Consider the following 18,940-nt stretch of genomic DNA (forward strand, 5'->3'; position numbering starts at 1 on the left):
TTCACATTTAACAGATGAGGAAACTAAAGCTTAAGGAGATAGCGGGTCTGTGCATACAACTTCACCCTCCTAATCATTGTTTGTTTGTTTGTTTGTTTGTTTTTTGAGAGAGAGAGAGAACACGGAGTGAGCACGCGAGTGGGGCGGAGGCAGCAAGCAAAAGCAGCAGGATCCGCACTACGTGGGGCTTGATCCCAGGTGACCTGATACAAAGTGATTGATACTTTTATTTTGAAGTAATCTCTACATCCAACGTGGGCTCAAACTCACAACCCCAAGATCAAGTCGTCTGCTCTTCTGACTGAGCCAGCCAGGCGCCCATTAAGTGGTTCTTTCATCATACGTAAGCTTACTTTGTTACAACCAGAGCGTCTTTGTTCTGTTTAGTTTTTATGTAGAAATGGAAAAACGAATATATTTACCATTTTCCCTTAAACACCAGAATTCTTGAAATCTTTGAAGCCTGTGGACTTTCACCTTTTCTAAGATTTTATTTGAAAGAGAGATCACAAGTAGGCACAGAGAGCGGGGGAAGCAGGTTCCCTGCTGAGTAGAGAGGCCGAATCGGGGCTCGATCTCAAGACCCTAAGATCATGTACTGAGCCGAAGGCAGTCTTTTTTTTTTTTTTTTCTTTGAAAGAATAGCAACATCCAATTTACCCTGTTGAGTCCAATCAATGGTCTAATGTTTGGCTACGAGGGACGGGCACTCCTGTGGATGCCGTCTCACCACTGCTGACGTGGCCCCAGAGTCTCTGCCATTCTTTTTTGACTTTTTTTAAAAAATATTTTTATTTATTTATTCGAAAGACAGAGATCACAAGCAGGCAGAGAGGCAGGCAGAGAGAGAGAGGAGGAAGCAGGCTCACGCAGAGCAGAGAGCCCGATGTGGGGCTCGATCCCAGGACCTTGGGATCATGACCCGAGCGGAAGGCAGAGGCCTCAACCCACTGAGCCACCCAGGTGCCCCTGAAGGCAGTCTTTAACCCACTGAGCCACCCAGGCGCCCTACTTCCACCTTTTCTATGCAAATATAGGTAATAGGCAGGGATGTGAGACTAAAGGAGGCCATTCTGAAATGATGGTGGTACTTGTACAGGGTCCTAGGGAGGCAGTCATTTCCTTAGATGCAAAATGGTGGCCAAGTTTAAGGCCCTTACATGTAGGTGGATAAATCTGTCGAAGAATAAACAAATGGGAGCCTGGTTAGTTCTGGAACTCTGGCAGCATGGTAGGGTGGGACAGTTAGCCAAGAGCAATGCCCCTCAGCCCCCAGGTTGAAGGGCTGTCAAGAGGGCAGACCTCAAGGCAGAGTCCACTTGGCATTTTCTGAAACCCCACAGATCTGCCTGGGATCAGGCCTCTGCTGAGGGGCCCGGAGAGCCTGCTTAGAGCTCCTTCTTGAGCAGCTGGAGGAGGCCAGGCCAGGGCGGGGCCCAGGGCTGGGTGGGTTTGAGCACCGTGCTCTTCACCATCACCAGAGTCCCGCTCAAATGTTCTATTTTTAAAGCCAAGTAATAGCATTCTTCCTCCAGCCCCCAAAGTGAAAATTGGAGCAGCAATGATTGCTCTGGTCAAGGACAAGGTGGAGGTGGGACAGGAGATAGAATGAGCCACTGGGGATGAAAAGCAGCAGAGGGAGATGAGCACAGTGCCGCCCCCTGAAGACATGCCAGCCAGTCCCCAAACTTCCACCAGCCAGTGCTGGTTCCCCTCCCCCTCTCCTCAGCAGAGGAAGACGTGTGCAGGGGAGGAGGGAGCGCTTTACTCCTGCCACGGATGGGACGGGGGTGGACCAGACAGTTGTGAACAGTACAGGAGCCCAGATGCTAGGTCCAATAACAGTTTTTATTCCTTTGGAACAAAGATCTGTGGGAAAGAAACTCCAAAAAGGAAACATGAACACGAACAACAAAATGACACTAGGGTGCCGTGCCAGGTGGATGGCACACTCCACAGTGGACCTGGTCTTGCCCTGGTTTCTCGGATCAACATGTGCCCCATCCCCAAGTGCCCATGACATAGGTGGAGGGTGGGGGCAGTGAGGAGGAAAGCTTCGCTACTCTATGCAAGGGAGACGAATGTACCGGTCTCTTCTGAGGTCTTTCAGGGACACCAAACCCTCCCCCTCAAGAATGGAGGTAGACAGGTAAGAATGAGAGGGGCCTGGGCGTCACAGATAATTAGAAAGTAGTCACGGACCCTTTGTGGCTAACAGAAATTTGTTTAAAACAGTTCCACAAGAGAAGCAACAGCTGGCTAAGACAGCTTTGTGTTCCACGGTAAACATGGCCAACCTCGTCAAGTTGGGCCTCAGAGCAGTGATAACTAGCACTACTGTTTCTGTTCACTTCAAAGGAGCCTGATGGTGGTTAATCAGGAGCCATTTTCTGTCTCCCAGAGGATTTGCTTTGATCCCCTTTTCTAGCAAAATCCTTTCCCCTGCAAGCCTGGTCCTCTAGAGAACAGACTGTCAGGGGACAGGTAAAACCCCTGTCCTACCCTCACACTTCTCATGACACAACAGCTTCTACTGCAGCCCAAACACCTAGAAACAAGGTCCTTTGTGGGGTAGATAATCCAGTCTTCGATTGTCCCTGTTGGGTATCACCTAACTGATTGCTATACTAGAAGATGGCCTCTGGCACTGGGACCTAAGCCCAGATCACAGTGAGGTCTCCTGGAGGACGAAGGTGGGGCTGTTCCCTTGGTGGGCTGAGCCTTCCTCAGGCACTGCCAGGGCCTCCTTGTCTCTGCCGTTCTTCAGCATCCCATTACTCATCTTTTCCGGAAATGTAGCAGTGTCCACGGAAAGGTCCTGGAGAACACAGAGCAAAGAGATAGACAGGACGAGACAAAGGAGTGAAGGAACTCAGGCAGAAAAGCTGGAAGACACTGCTTTGATCCCTGCTGGAAGGGAGATCAGCAAAGGGCAGTCAGGAAGAAAAGGAGGAGCAAAGCACAAGGTTAAGATTAAGGTTAAGCACAAGGTGGTAGGCAGGGGGCACGGGAGGGAGAGGAAAGGCCAGCACACCAGGCACCTCTCTGGGCTGAGCTACCAAGCCAGCACTCCTCTGAGGGTAGAAACTGGGGCAGTTACTGCGGGACGGTCCAGGTTCAGACAAATAATCTGAGTTGCTGGGGAGGAGAAAGGAAAGGGGCAGAAGGGAATTTGGAAGGTCTGGTATTAAGAGAGGGAAGGGAGGGTATGATCTGGACAACACAGCTGCTACCTGGCTGTAGCTGGTGCAGTGAAATCGCTTCTGACAGGACAGAGGCAGGAGGGCAAGGAGCTTTGGCAACACTGGGTAAATGGTCCGAGGATTCAGGGTCCGGCCCCGCATTCCCCCTGAAGGCAAAGGCACTTCTGAGTCTCCTACTGTGTATCCGGTGCACACCCAGCAAGCCACCTGTTCTCAGGGCTCTAAGTCCCCAGCCCCTGCCCACCTCCCAGAGCTCAGCCAAGAAGCCCAAGGACCCCGGAGGGCAGGGTCAGTTCTCCCGGAGTCCAGATTCCCTGAGTGGCCTCCCTCGCTTCTCCAGGACCCCAATCCGCATGCCCTCACCAGTGAGCAGACTGATAATCAGGCCCACCACAATGACTGTGGTTGAGTTGTGAGCGCTGTACCATAAATACGACAAGGAGTAGAAATGCCGCAGCCCTGTAGGCCTGGGGAGAACCAAAGTAAGGACAGTTAGCAATTCACTGATAGAGCATTCCTCAGAGACACAGTCCTAGGATCCTGGGACCCAATATCTCCCTGAGGAATCTAGTGGCTCATCCCTTACCAAGACCCCTGGGAAACCCCTCAAAAATGAGTTATTTTCCCCAAGGAGAGAGTGAGCCCCAACTCACTTGGAGAGGGTGGTTGAGGGCATCAGTGTGGTCATGGTGATGGTGGTCAGGTTACTAGGCAGGGAAAAGCTGGATATATTAGGGGGAGAAGATGCCATGCCGGAGGCCATGTTGGATACTATGCTTCCGATGCCGATCCAGAAGGCCATGATGAGTCCAGCCAACAGGCCCACAATGGCACCCTGCCCAGAGAAACAACACATTCTCCTGTCATGATGCCAGCCCCAATAAATCTTCACACCAGTTCGAGAACTCATGGGGAGAGACCTGCCAAATCATTCCTTAGGTCCACCCCTGTACATGACTGTGGAACCAGATGGATTACTCACAGGAGGGTTGGCACAAGGAAAGAACATTCCAAGACAGAAGAGTCCGAGCAGCGGCCCCCCAACCATGCCAAAGATGCTGAGTGCTGCCTGTGGAGGACAGGGTTGGCGGGGGGGGGGGGGGGGGGGGGTTTAGAACATTCAGGCTCAGAGACCCCCAGCCTCACCAGTGCAGAGCAGAGCACAGCCACCTGCCAATGCCTCAGCACCCCACTTGTCAGATCTGTTGGTATCTTCTACCTGGAAATATCATAATGCAGAATTCGAGGGGGCGAATCCTGGGAATATTACAGGAATGTACTTTGGGTTGTCCTCTGAGGCTATTCCTTAGATGGCTCTGAGCCGACAACATCCTAGGAATGACTCTAGGGAAGGCTACTCACAGCTAAAGGTGGTCCATCAAAGACGAAGTTTCAATACCCATTCCTATACCATTCCCTTCACATCGGCTGTCTCCCTCAACTTCCTGTTTCGATCAGCTCCTTTCTCCCCTAAAAACTGCTTTCTTCTCTGCATAATCCTTACCTGTAGCACAGGTCCCATCTGGGAAGAAACATACGCCATTCCCAGACAAAGTAGCCCATAGCCAAAGGCTGGGGAAAAAAGAAGGGAGGAAACAGGCCAAGAGAAGTTAACACATTTAAAAGGGGGAAAAGTAGAGCAAAGCTCCTTCCTCAGCCAAACCATTACCTCTGTGTCCCTGGAAATGGCATATTCCTTCCTGCCCCAGCTCCAGGTCCCTCCCACCTGGTTTTCCCACCTATGTGACTCAGAGGCCTTCCCAGGAAATGCCCTGAGATGTCAACAAGGCTGTGTGTACTTCGTTGGGCAAACGCTGAGCCCAGGCTAAACCTGGTGCTGTGAAGCAGACTGATAAGGCGCTTAGGGTGTGTCTTAGAAAGAATACGACTGAAAAGATGATGAAGCATAATCGCACCAAGGATTCTGGAAAGCATGATGGCCTGGACTTCAGAGAACGGAGGGAACCAGGGTCGGATCAGATCTTCCATCGTAACAGTTGCCAATGAATTAAAAGCAGAAGATATGGTGCTGAAAGGGGGAAGACAAAGATGAGCCATACTGAGTCTGGGGGCTGAAAGGCAAAACCAACAGGGGGCCTGCTGAGGGAAGAGCACCCTAAAGGCAGGAGAGGACATGTGCAGCCAGAAGCCATCTTCACGGCTGGCAGCTGAGCAAGAGGCCCAGAAGGCAAGGACACTTGCCCTTTGCTGAATGGGATACAGGTTTTGATCAAGTGGAATCAATTCTTGGTGTTGTAAAAGACTCCTTCCCCAGCAAGGGGGCATCTCCTGGGAGAGGATATGCTCCCCTCTACACAGACGAGCTGTCCCTCGTCATCCACAGATGGATGTGCACATTGAGAAACTCAGAGAGACCCCTCCACCTGGGGCCACGTGGGGATCAGCTGCACAAGCCCAAGGGAAACGGTCAAGGAGGATACCTGAGGGAGCCACTGAAGAGGCAGGCGACAAAGAGGCCGGGCAGGCCCGGCAGGTCTCTCAGGAGGTCCATCACAAAGTAGAGAACGAACTGCGGGCAGAGCAGAAGTGCAGGGCCCCGCTGAGAGAAGAGCCCTGCCCTGGGGTGTGGCATGCGAGAAGCTCCCTGCGCGTGCCCCTACCAGTCTATGGAGAGTGAGTGATTGCAAAGGGAGCTCAGCACTGAGGGTGACCCAGTTAATACAGAGAAAACGGGCTCCAGAGAATAACACAGTTCACGCCCCAACCCTGCCCCTGACTAGCAGTGTGGCGAGGATTCTGACCACCTCCATGAGGCTTTTTTCTTTCCTGTCCAATGAGGCTGTTGTAACGGAAGGCACCAGGTGGGGGATAGCTCCCAGTAGAGCGCATGGCACGGTGCACAGTGGTGAGCCGGTAATAAAGGCAGGTCCCTCCCCCCACCAGCAGGGTGAGCACCAGGATGCGGCAATGCTGGCCAGGAGCTGGGCCCCTCCTGTGCTAGCCTGTAGAATCCCACAGTGGAAAACGACTTACGTCCATTTCCTACCCAAGGTGAGAGTCCTTTCTGCAGCCAACCAGACACTCCCGTTGGGGGGCCAGGCTGGCCCTCATGGGCAGAGAAGCGTGCCAGGGAGGACTTCTCACCTGGTCAGGGGCTGCCTGAGCCTGCTGGGCGCTCATAGCATACTCCTGGTAGTAGACAAACATGACCAGGCCAATGAGGCAGCTCATGCAGAGGACCAACTGCTGGCAGGGGAAGACGGCATAGCAGGAGCTGCGGAGAGACCGGCGCCAAGGTTCTGCCTACACACCCTCAGGCACGTCCCCAAGCTCTGGAAAGCAGACCCATATCCCGGCCCCGATGGGTGTGCGTGTATGCTCTGGCATCCTGCCCCAACCTCACAATGGGGCCCACTCTCCTCTGATCCTCCCTGGTCTTCCTGTCCCTGTACTCACAGCACAGCAGCCTTCTCCGTGCGGGAACTGAGGTAGCGCTGCACCTGAGCCTGGTTCACCCCATACAAGGACAGCATCATGAAGACACCCCCAAAAGCCAATGTCCAGAAAGTGTGCCGTACAAAAGGATCTGGATCCAGCCTACAACAGACACCAACTGGACACTGCGGCATAGCCCCAGACGGACGCAGCCTTCCTCGCACTCCTACAACGGGGGGCTGAGCAGAGACACTGCTGCAGGGCGAAGGAGCTACTGAAGGCAAGAACCGGGGGGACTCAAGAAGCAGTGAGCACGACGGAGGAAGGGTTCCACCCCTTCAACCCACAGCCGCGTGCCAGGTACTAAAACTATCTTGACCCTCCTTACCCACCAGACCCCCACGGTCACCCTCCATCTCTGCAGGGCCAGCTCCCCACCCGTCTCAGTGCCGCCCCTAAGGCTTCCACAGCTTGCCCTCTGTTTACTCCAGCCCTGAGTTCAGGCTCTAGGACGGGCTCAGCCCCCAGGTCCTACAGACCCCAGCCAGAGGAAGGGGTGTACTTACACGATCCCAGAGATGAGGCCATGCTGGGAAGCCACTTCCCACACATGCCCCAAGCCGCCCACCTTGGCAGACCCCACAATGATAACCACCAGCTGCCCTATGAACATGACCAGCGTCTGGAACACGTCTGTCCAGATGACTGCCTTCAGCCCACCCTGCAGGGCAAAGAAAGCATGCCTGCCACAGATGTCTTTAAAACCACCCAGAAGTGAAGAACCATGCCTCCCAGCAGCAAAGGACTATACTGCCCCCAGGGGCATAACTGTGGAGACTGTGGACATCCTTCCCATCCCATCTCCTACATCCTGTCTCACCCCACTCCAGAACTCCATCCCATCTCACCTACATTTTTACCTTATCCCTTTCTTTTTCCTCCCATCTCCCCTCCCTCTCCTAAGACTTACTACACTTACCAGAGCAGTATAGACGGTACAAACAATGCCTAGGGTCAGCACCGACAGCCACAGATCAAAGCCAGTCACTGCAAACAGATAAAAACCACATTCCTGTCTCTGGAAGAGGGTTTCCCAACAGAGAAACCAGAAAAACCCCAGTAAGACATTAAGTATTTGGCCATCAAGGATGAAATAAATCATTCACCACAATGGGAAAAAAATGTGTGAATCCCACCAAAAGGTGTTGATTAACCAGCTAAGATGAGACAGAGTAATGTGTGATTAGCTTCGGGTGAGTTGAACCAAGGTACTTCCACCTCCAGCAGAGACCAGCCAAGGGCCCATGCAGTGAAGTAACTCCTTGGCCAAGGTCAGATTCTTTTCTGCACAGTCTCCCCTACCTGCCCTGCCCAGAGGTATTTTCCCAGTCTGCTGTGGCTGAGAGCCAAGGGCTGTGACTCCTCACCTGCATTGAGGGCCAGTGATGGTGCATAGAGCACAACTCCCATGTAGATCACCTGTTGGATATGGAAAAGAGAATGTGAACGGGAGGGGAAATGAGAGTGAGCAGAGAGAAAAGCTGGACCTCAGCTCCAATATCCTAATGGCCTCCCTTCATCTAGGCTCACTTCCCTTTCCCTTCCTCCAAATCTTGGCTTGCCGCCACCATAATGACGGTGCTGCAACCGAAGGAATAGGAAGCAGGATGCCTCTGGTGGCTTCAGAGACACCGACCCCTAGTGGGACCTTGCCAGTCTGAAAGCAGGAGAAGCTCACAATGCTTCTGTATAACGGAGTTTGGGTCTCTCTATCATATCTCAGGCTCAAATTCTACCCTCATTTCTACTTACCATCTGAAAGATGAAGGTCACAGTCCCACACACCCGCACAGCTTTATTGAAGCGGAGCTCCAGGTACTAGATAGGAACATATATATACACACATATACATATAAAGAAAAAAAGAAAAAATAAAGGTATTCCTCCCCATTCTAACCCCACAATTCAACCTCCCTCAAGAAACCCAGGAACATGAAGGAATATTCAACTCCTATCTGCTCTGGGCCTCTCAGCACAGCACGTTCCTTCTCTTCCCACTTGACCTCACCCAGAAAGAACCTAAAAACACACAATGTGTCCCATCACTCTCATTAGGCAGAGGAGGTCCAGGGACCCAGATCCTTCATACATGCTCTCTTCCTTCTCTCTATCCCCGACCCTGATGATCCTGTGTGTTCTTCTTCCTCCCTGCTCACCTCATAGGCACTGGTGAGATGTAGGCGGTAGAAGACAGGGATGAAGACATGTGCTGGGATCAGCAGGCCCAGAAAATAGCAGCAGCCCAGGAACCAATACTGGGTCCCAAATCGGTAGATCTCGGACGGAACACCCAAGATGGCCACAGCTGATTGGAAGGTGGCCAGCAGAGACAAAGCCACAGGAAGACAGCTCATTTCTCGGTCTGCCATGAGCAACTGGCCAACAGTATGCCGGCCCCAGCCACGAAAGGCATGGTAGAGCCCGATAGCAAGGGAGAGAACCAGCAGCAGCACAAACACTACATAGTCCGTGAGGGAGAAAGTAGATGTGACCGTGTCTGTGTCTGAGGTTGGGAGCAGGGGAGCCGAGGTGCTCACCCCCACACTCATATCTTGATTGTGTCTGTGGCCTACAGCCACTTGCTGCTCCTGTGCTCTCTGGGCTGCCACTGAGCTGGGCAGTGGCACGCAGGTGGCTACAGCCTGGCTTCCAGCCACGATCTCACAGTCCTTCTCCACCAAGTGACATTGTCCAAGGTGAGCTGCAAAGGAAATCAGCTCCTTGTCAGGCTTACCCTGCCTTCACGGGCACCCATCCCAAGACCTGTGTATTCCACACCCATCAAACCTGGACCAGCCAGCTCTGCACAACCCTGTAGGTCTGGAGGCCCTAGTATAGATTTGATAGGGGAGAAAGGAAGCAGCAGAGTAAGACAGGCAGGAGACAACTGCTTGCCCAAGATCATTTTGGGCATACATAGCAATGAAATATAAGAACCTTCTTGGGGCGCCTGGGGCGGGTAGTGCAATCAGATCGTGAGATCGAACCCTGTGTCAGGGTCTGCACTCAGTGCGCACTCAAGTACACCCCGACACCACTCGGTGTGGAATCTGCTTGGGATATTCTCTCCCTCCGCCCCTCACCCTCCTCACTAAAATAAATTAAATCTTAAAAAACAAAACAAAACAAAAAAAACAAACCTTCTTAGGTCTCCACCCCAATCACAAAAGAAAAATCAACTCTGGCCCACATTTCTTTTCAAAGACTTCCCTGCCCCCACCTGTAGGCACAGACCGAGTCACTACAGTGCGCTAAGCCAGCAGACCCCAGCCTGACACCACAGCCTTGCAGGGGAGAAGAAAGCGAGACTAATCACACAGCTTGGCTTCCTCTCTTTCCCCTAGCCTCAGCCCCCACCTCCCATATTCCCAGTGTCACCTTCTTAAAAGGACCCCTTCTCAACACTGATCCCCAGTGAGATGACCCACACAGCAGCCCCAAACTCCATTCCACATATCCCCAGGCCAACCACTTCCTTCTCCCCAACACTACTAGAGAAGCCCTGCCACCCACTTCTCAGGTCCTCTGCCTGTAACACTACAGTCAACAGCAGACCTGGGAACAGGCTGGGATGCGAAAGTGAGAGGGCAATGTGCTGGAGCCAGGAGTTCCGAGTTACGATTACAGAGAAGCAAACCAGCCAGGGAGCTGGGGCAAGGGAATAGCCAGGGAAAGTGCTCCTCCTCTCCTCCTGCAGCAGGAACCTACCTAGAGAAGTAATCTCTGTTGGGAGGCAGCGCTGCCTGGAGAAGCGGTGTCTGGAGCTGGGCAGAAGCTGAGGGTCTGGCTCTATCAGTAGCCGGGGTGAGATGGGCCGTGAGATGGGCCGTGAGGGGCGGAGTGAAGCTCAGCAGCTATTTGCCCTGGGCCCTTCAGGGAACCAATCAGTGTGATCCAAATGGCCCTATCACCCTATGGCCCCCAAACTCCAGCTCAGTCTTAGAGGCTCCAGAGTGGGGAACAGGGAGCTCACATTCAACAGCATTCTTAGCTGGATTAGGCTTTTCACTCTAAGTCACACTTGGCACTGTGTGCTAGAGGGAATTAGAAAGTAGGAGCCCCGGGAAATGGGAAAGTTGCTTTTCTGACTCTTCCACCAAAAATACTAATTCTCAAAGAATACAGCATTATCCTCAGAACAAAGACAGGATTATACTACTTGAAAACTTAAGGGAACGTTAAGAGATCACTATCATGACCCCCTCAGTTACCAACAAAAAATACTGAGGTCCAGATGACTCAAGTGATCTTTCCAGAACCACAGAGCCGATTATTGTCTAGATTAGAGCTCGAGTCTCCTGATTCCCCATCCATCCACAATTCATTTATACCATAATGTCTTTAGAGGATAACCATGATATACATGACATGGAGGAAAAAATACCAAGGCATGTCAGGTTTTCAGACAGCCTAAATGATCAGTTAACACTTTCTAAATACCCCCACTTTCTTTCTTTTTTTTTAGTGAAGCAACTCAGCTCTTAACTTCTTGTAACCCAGAAGTGTGCCATGAACTTTATGAACTTTAATAATGATAATAAAAAAGCAACCTTTGCTATCACTATTAACACACCACCTCTCTGGTTTATGAACTTTAAGTGAACACTGTCTAGTTCTCAAGGAAATAGAGTCAGAAAAGTTAAAGAACTTCTTAAGGTTACAGGGCATGACACAAAACAAGAGAGAAAGAAAGAATGTTATCTGCAGCTAGGACAGGTGATTTACCAAGGGGCCCATCCTTACTATTCCTAGAACCAGGGCAGGAGCAGAATGTTAACTGTAATCAGTCATTCACTGAACAAAGTTTAGATTCCAACTAGTCTAGACACACATTAATATAACCTGTGTCTTCTGTTCTTGCCCACTAGGAGAAAGATCAGCCTGTCTGTCTTCTGGTTCACTCACACTGTGTTCTCGGGCAGATGTCGCCTGGCTGTCAAGATAGGGTCTTAGACGGACCAAACCTGAACTGAATGTCGTGGGGCCAACAAAGAGAGGAAATCGGAGGTGGCAACTCTTGGATCACATGCTCTATGAGTCACAAAATGTTAGTACCCAGAATAGTGTTCCCAACAGACCACTCTGGTTTAACCTAAAGATGCCCCGGGCTTCTGTACACATTGCAACATCTTTAGTTCTCACTCCTCTTTGGCAAATTGTACTGTGACAGAGGTGATGGAAAATACTGGAGAATATGCGAAGGTGTCTGCTGTGTGCCCGTAAGAATGTGCAGCTGTAAAGAGTTAGCGGTAATGCTACGGTGGTTAGAAAGCAAAAATGGTCTCAGTGTGGACTAGAACACAGGCATACAGAACTGGAGACTCTCCCGCTGGGGTAAATTGGTGGAGCTTCTAGATAGAATTCTATTTGCATGAGATGCAGAGAACCTTCCTGGAGGGCTGAACAGAGAGCCAGGCAAGACAGGAAAAACCTGACCCCGTAACAAAGTGTTCCACAGATGAGATTCTGATTCTAAGAACAGGATAGTTACTGGCTTTCTAAAAATTCTATGGCTCTAAACCCCATGGACTTGCATCTCTCTCAGAGGGGGAGCCAAAAGAGCACAGTGGTTTCACTGAAACTAACGCTCAGTAGTGAGCTGTGAGACCCCTTTCTAAAAGTACAACACACACAGAAACGGAAGAGGATCTTCTACATCACCATACCCCACCCCCCGCCCCGCTTTGCCCGCCTGCTCTGAATTACCTTGACTCCTACAAAAGGCAAAGGGGACCACTGCAGGACCCACTATCCCGAGAGCGATTCCTTCAAAATCTGCCCTTGTGCCTAGAATTCCTCGAGGTCTGAAAGCTCAGGTACCCTCATTAAAATGCTAAGAACCACACCTATGCCCCAGAGGACGCGCCAGCCAGCGGCAGGTAAATCCTTTCAAGGAGAATCTACATAACCTGCGGGTATGGGGAAGAGAAGCCGGGCCGGCCACGCACTCAAGATGAGTCAGCTCTGATGAGCTTTTGCCTGGCGCTAATCAAAGGCAACACGCAGTCCCCTGCGCGCGCGGGGCTCCCCAGGGCCAGCCGGGGGCAGCGCTCGCCTTTCCCTTACCTCCGCGGCTCAGCCAGGGCTAAGCAGGTCCAGTCGTGTTCCCTGAGATCAGCATCGCTCCGCTTCTCTGGGAAGGAAAAGGAGATAAGGCGGCCAGCAAGCGCCTATCCCGCTCCTCCCTCCTCACCAAGGATCCGGTCGCCACGCGGTCTCCGGACTGAGATGAAGGTGCCAGGGTGCCCGGAGCCTGCCCAGGCTCGTCTCCTCCCGCCGGGCTTTGCCCTTCACTCTTCGTTCTTCTATCACCCTTACCCTCTTTATTTGCTGGCTTCCCGCCTTCCCTCCACACGTGAGGTAGCTTAACCACTACACCACGCGGTCTCAACTCAGGTCTTCCCGCGCCTCCACGCGGGAAACCAGCTCGCCCCGCCCCTCCCCGCCACCGCACCACTCTCGGGAGCCTCCTGGCACCGGTCCCCATACGCTGGCCCGCCAGGGTGCGGCCCATTTGCCGGGTCTCCACCTTTGGGTGCAGCGGGGGCGGCCGAGCCGGGCCTGCCACATGCCTGCTGAGTGACAGCGGGGGCCCGCCCCCTGGCCGCCTCACGTGGCGCCGCCATGTTTACTGAGGGCGAACGGAGAAGGCCCCGGGCCACGGCGATGACGCAACCTCTGCGTCCGGAAGCGAGGAGTGCGCAGCTGAAAGAGCGGCGGCGGGGTGGCCTTCTCTAGCAGGGGAAAACGAGAGGAAGTAGGGCAGTCCGCCGTAACGGGCATTAGAGCGCATAGAAGAGCTCTGACCTCTTCAAGCAGCGGCAAGCCCCAACCTGTGCGGGGCGACTAGACCACGCCCGGGGAGGGCGGAGCCACACGCGCAAGTCTCGCGAGGCGCTGAAAAGGACGGAGGGAGCGAAAAATGGCTCTTCGCGGGCAGGGTTGTCCTTCATTCCTGGTCCCTTGGGCAGCGACCCTGCTCCTAGCTCTGGGCGCGGAAAGGGCTCTGGCGCTACCCGAGGTACAGAAGCAAGTTAGAGGTCGGGCTGAAGCAGAGCTGCTGGGCAACCTTATTTCGCGCTCTCCCGCCCTCGGATCTCCCCTCTCCCTAGCCCACCCGTGGCTCGGATTTGGTCCCCGAGGCTTCCCTAGCTGTAGCCCAGCCGGCCCCGGCTCCCGAGTACTCACGCTGCTCAGGTCTCCCGGTGCCCTCGCCCTGCTGACGTAGACCTTTAAAATTTGATCTCCTTGTTCCTTAATCTGAGTAACTTTAAAATTTTCGGCTACGGTCGAGTTATCTGGCTCTTCAAGCTCATCTTGCGCAAATGCAGTATATTGTGCTCGGGCAGTACTGTACCTTCTGTAAAGCTTGATGAGTTCTTTGTGTACCTGCAGTGCTTTATACCTGGCCAAACCGGGTCTGTTAGATTGAGAAGTCACTGGAGAGAGCGTAATAAATATGTTCGAACAGTGATCTTCGAAGATGTCCTTTCCTGGACAAGGTCTGGTGCAGCAAGTCTCTAGTGTGCTGATTTGGCTTCTGACTCTAGGCGAAGAAATGAGTCCCCGAGTCAAACTTGATACAAAGATAGGACACTTTACTAGACCAGTATTAAAGGAATTCAGAAGAGTGTACTGGCAGTTAACTTTTGCTACCTATTTGTTCTTTTCTTGGCTTTTCTTTCTGGAATCCTAATACCTTTCTCTTTTCTGCAGATATGCATGCTGTGTCCAGGGAGTGTGCAAGATTTGTCTGAAGTGGCTCTTTATTGTAAGCAGACACCAGAGCTAAAGCTGCACTCCCGCTGCTGCCTGAATCAGGAGGGCACCATCGTGGGGTGAGGGAGGAAAAGACAACTGTGGATACTAGAAGAGTTCCCAAGCTGGATTGCTTTTTTTTTTTCTTTCTTTTTTTTTTTTTAAAGTAGGACCCTGAGTTCAAGACTTGGGCTGAAATCAAGAGTCCAACACTTAACCCACTGAGCCACCCAGGCACCCACATGCCCCTGCCCCAGATTCTTGAAGGCTTGCCTGATTGGCTTTTGGAATAAATACTGGTGCCTGTTTTGGGGGCATCTAAATCATGATTCTCATACATTTAAATGTGTTACAGCATTTTTAGCTAGGTAAAGAACCCTGTGATCTTCCTGGTTGGAACTACCTAGAAGTCATAATTTTTTCCCACTAAAAAAAAAACCCTTATGGCTTCCTCTTATTTTTAAAAATACGTTATTTATTTATTTGAGATGCAGAGTGAGGAAGAGAGTACGGGAGCAGGGGCAGAGGGAGAGGGAGATGCGGACTCCCCCACTGAGCAGGGAGCCGGATGCTGGGCTCTGTTTCAGGATGCCAGGGTCATGACTTGAGCCTAAGGCAAATGCTTAACCAACTGAGCCACCCAGGTGCCCCATATACGGCTTCCTCTTAAAAGAAGTTTTGTTCTTTTGTTTATTTTCAACTCTGGTTAGTGTGTGTTTCTGGGAAACGGCTCCCTTAGCCTCCAAAGCGCTTTGCTTATAGGATATTCTTCCCTTCCTATGAGTTCATGGTTGTCTCAAGGCAAATTCCTCTTCTGTAAATTCTGTCCCCTTAATGAAGGTTAGTCCCTGCATTTTCTCCCTTTACACTCTGAGGATTCACTCTTAGGGCTTCAATTATAACCACCATGCAGGTGTTCCCCAAACTAGATCTCTTTTAGTATCCTCGACCCCCTCCAACCTGCAGGTACACGTGAGTACTTTTTGCTTCCTATTAAACATTTCCTCTTGAGTGCACACTCACTTCAGAATCCTAAATGTCATCTGTCTTGCTCCCATTCTCCTCTCTCCCTGATTACCTCAATACTTCTCTATATGAAACTATCTGAAAACCAAATTTTTTTTCCCCCATCATCTGGTTTTAAAATTAGAATGGTCTATTGCCTTCAGGATAAAGTTCAAACCATAAACCACGACAGATTGGTCTCAATCCACTTTCAATAATTTTTTCCAATTATTTGTCCACTAAAAGCTTTCATGAGGGTCTGGCTTGAGCCAAACTGGCCTACTCCCGAAAGCATTCCGCTTTTGTTTCTTTGTTCATTCAGGCCTTTTTCCTTACCTGAAATTTCGTTCCTCCACCAAATTAAAACATAGCCATCCTTTAATTCCAGCATCTTCTGTGAATGCTCTACACAATGCTAGAATAATATCTTTTTTTTTTTTACTTCTAATCCTTAGTGTCTATACAATCCAAAATTATTCATATACTGTCCTGTGATTTCTTTTAGATTATAATTTAATGTTTACGTTGTTTTTATATTTGGCGATGGTTTTCCTCTACTACATTGTAAGGTACTTGAAAGCTAAGATACTGAGGGTTTTCTTTTTCTTCCAATTTTTGCAGTTAATAGGCATTCAGTAGGGGTGCCTAGGCAGCTCAGTCCGTTAAACGGCTGCCTTTGGCTCAGGTCATGATCTTAGGGTTGTGGGATCAAGCCCTGCATTGGGTTCCCTGCTCAGTGGAGAGTCTGCTTCTCCCTCTCCCTCTGCCACTCCCCCTGCTTGTGCTCTCTCACTCTGTCAAATAAATAAAATCTTTAAAAAAAAAAAAGTAGACACTCAGCAAATATTTTAAGAATAAAGGAACAGTCAGCAATATATAGTGAAGAAAAAATAATGCGGCATGGTCCTTAATATCCAGTAATTTGTCTCCAGTCTGTGACAGAAAATGCACTTGGGAAAAAATTTCATTTATGTGACTTGAGTTTTTTTCCCATTTGAAGGCCATTTGTGGATCTGAGAATCATAACAATACAGTGTGAGATTCACTAACCTAGACAAGGAACAAATTTCTTCCAATAGATGCACAGATGCATAGATACTACTGAGTAGAGCAGTACTATCTGATAGCACTTCCTGCTATGATGGAAATGTTCCGTCTGTACTCCAACATAGTAGCTACTAATCACATGGTGAGTGGTTACTGAATACTTGAAATGTGGCTAGTGCAAATGAAAAACTGTATTTTTTTGTTTTTTTACCTAATTAGCTACACATAACTAGTGGTGACTGAACTGGACAGGGCAGAATTGAAACATCCACCACAGCATCTAGTGTGTGTCCCTGAACACAGCTGTGTTTAATTAATATTAGCTGAAAAGAGGGTTATATTAGCTTACCGTAGGTGGAGAGAGACATATAATTACAACGATTACTGTGTTTCCTCAGGCTGGATCTCCAGAACTGTTCTCTAAAGGACCCTGGTCCAAACTTTCCTCAGGCACATACTGCTGTCATCATGTAAGTGGTTAGTTATCCTCCCCGACGGCAACTATGGTGAAGGGTTGATGGGAAAGTCTTTGAGGATGGACTCCTAAAAAGATGTTTAAATATGAATGTCCAAACTTGGACACCTCAGAATGAGAACTGGATTATCAGCCCAGGAAGATGTGGGAATGGAAGTACAGTGTTTTCCTAGAGCACAGCACTAACCGTGTGTGCTTTGCAGAGACCTGCAAGCAAACCCCCTCAAAGATGACTTGGCCAACACCTTCCGTGGCTTTACCCAGCTCCAGACTCTGTGAGTAAGGGCATAGGGTTGGGGAGAGGACCAAAGAGGGTCAGTGCTGTGAGCTGCAACTTGGGGCTGTGCATTATGACTGCCTGTGTTGTTTTCAGGATACTGCCCCAAGATGTCAGCTGTCCTGGAGGTATTAATGCCTGGAATACTGTCACCTTTTACACAAAAAACCAAACCTGCCAAGGGCAAAGGAACTTTTGCAACAGCACGGGGGACCAAGGTATGCTGTCTCATCTCCACTCTTTCAGGAACTGCCTTTCCTCCCTTGTATTGTTTTGTTGTTTGTATTGTATTGTTTTAGATCTGGCAGTAAAGTTGGTTAAGTCCCTCTTGTTCAAGTTTCTGAACTTCTAATCCCTTGAAAGAAAAGGTCGTAAAAAATTTTAAAAATTTTTAAAAATTTTAAAAATTCAGTTAGCCAACATATAGTAGTACATCATTAGTTTCAGATGTAGTGTTCAATAATTTATCAGTTGTATATAACACCCAGTGCTTATCACATCAATGTGCCTTACTTAATGCCCTCACCCAGTTACCCCACCCTCCACCCACCTCCCCTCCAGCAACCATCAGTTTGTTTCCTATAGTTAAGAATCTTTCTACACAATTAATGAATCGTTGAATACTACATCAGAAACCAGTGATGTACTATATGTTGGCCAATATAAAAATTGAATATAATAAAATTCTTTCATGGGTTTTTTTTTTCCCTCTGATGACTTCCCATTCGGTTTTCCCTCCCATCCCCCATGATCCTCTGCACTGTTTCTTATATTCCACATATGAGTGAAACCATAGGATAATTGTCTTTCTCACTTTGACTTTGTTGTGTTCTGATTGTCTGAAATCTTCTCTGCTTTTGACCTAGAAATAATTGAGATAATCTAAGTTGAAGCAGATATTTGAGAAACCTACATAATGAGATTCAGTGATGTCTCCTGTTTTTCTCTGGTTCACAGAAATGTGTCCTGAGAATGGGTCCTGTGTACCTGATGGTCCAGGTCTCTTGGAATGTGTCTGTGCTGATGGCTTCCATGGCTACAAGTGTATGCGCCAGGTGAGGAATTAGCCCTTCTAATTAGGGATAAGAGAAGCACATAAGGAAGAACCTCTCTGAAAGAAGAGCCCTAAGAACAGAGCTAATGCACATTATCTAAAGAAGGAAACTATAAGAGAATTGCCCTGGGTAAGGGGATAGGTATACTAGGAAAGAACTAGGTGTTAGGATGTAGTTCTTGGTGTCACCATATATGAGGAGGGGTTTTTTTGTTTGTTTTATTTTTGGTCATTCACAGGGTTCCTTCTCACTGCTTATGTTCTTCGGTGTTCTGGGATCTACCACATTATCCATCTCCATTCTGCTTTGGGGGACCCAACGCCGGAAAGCTAAGACTTCATGAACCACATAGGTCTTCCTACTGACCTAAAAATCTTGATCTAGCTGAGCCCAGCCAGGGAGATTTTCTTCCTAGACAGGATGATTGACTAGCAGATCCTCCTCAAGACTGAAGCCATCTTTGGCAGGAAGATGGAAAGTTGGCATAGCCTTGGGGTGTTGTGGGCACTGCAGTCCAGGAATGGACGGGGACCGGTGCCCCATTTGTGCTTGACTATAATAAACACCTTTTCTTGTCGTTCTTTATTGTTTATTTTTATAGAGAGGCGACCTGGCTTTGTGTAATCTTTGGTTAAAGTGGGAGAGAGCGCTTTTGGGTAGTCGG

The 18,940-nt window shown here is 49.8% G+C and overlaps 2 protein-coding genes across 7 annotated transcripts; one reads left to right on the forward strand and one right to left on the reverse strand.

Annotated features, from left to right (window-relative positions):
* Positions 1-1,829: 1,829 nt before the first annotated feature.
* On the reverse strand, positions 1,830-13,920 carry SLC5A6 (solute carrier family 5 member 6). Of its 6 annotated transcripts, none has more exons than XM_047743903.1 (17): positions 13,848-13,920; positions 12,726-12,792; positions 8,816-9,360; positions 8,412-8,477; positions 8,027-8,078; positions 7,579-7,646; positions 7,166-7,320; positions 6,621-6,761; positions 6,309-6,438; positions 5,645-5,733; positions 5,120-5,232; positions 4,708-4,775; positions 4,186-4,272; positions 3,857-4,038; positions 3,567-3,670; positions 3,234-3,349; positions 1,830-2,818 (listed from the first exon to the last, which is right to left on the reverse strand). In XM_047743903.1, exons 3-17 carry the CDS (start codon positions 9,206-9,208, stop codon positions 2,666-2,668), a joined length of 1,917 nt encoding a protein of 638 aa, XP_047599859.1. In that variant the 5' UTR covers positions 9,209-9,360; positions 12,726-12,792; positions 13,848-13,920; the 3' UTR covers positions 1,830-2,665. The 6 variants fall into 6 exon arrangements, 5 of the variants coding, with proteins under 5 accessions (XP_047599859.1, XP_047599860.1, XP_047599858.1 ...); XM_047743904.1 differs by lacking the exon at positions 13,848-13,920 and adding an exon at positions 13,467-13,485; XM_047743902.1 differs by lacking the exon at positions 13,848-13,920 and adding an exon at positions 13,189-13,330.
* On the forward strand, positions 13,445-18,853 carry ATRAID (all-trans retinoic acid induced differentiation factor). The gene is made up of 7 exons (XM_047743906.1): positions 13,445-13,680; positions 14,376-14,497; positions 16,868-16,939; positions 17,148-17,219; positions 17,318-17,439; positions 18,179-18,276; positions 18,515-18,853. Exons 1-7 carry the CDS (start codon positions 13,582-13,584, stop codon positions 18,617-18,619), a joined length of 690 nt encoding a protein of 229 aa, XP_047599862.1. The 5' UTR covers positions 13,445-13,581; the 3' UTR covers positions 18,620-18,853.
* Positions 18,854-18,940: the final 87 nt, after the last annotated feature.

Source organism: Lutra lutra, chromosome 9 (assembly GCF_902655055.1).
Source record: "Lutra lutra chromosome 9, mLutLut1.2, whole genome shotgun sequence".
Lineage (NCBI taxonomy): Eukaryota > Metazoa > Chordata > Mammalia > Carnivora > Mustelidae > Lutra > Lutra lutra.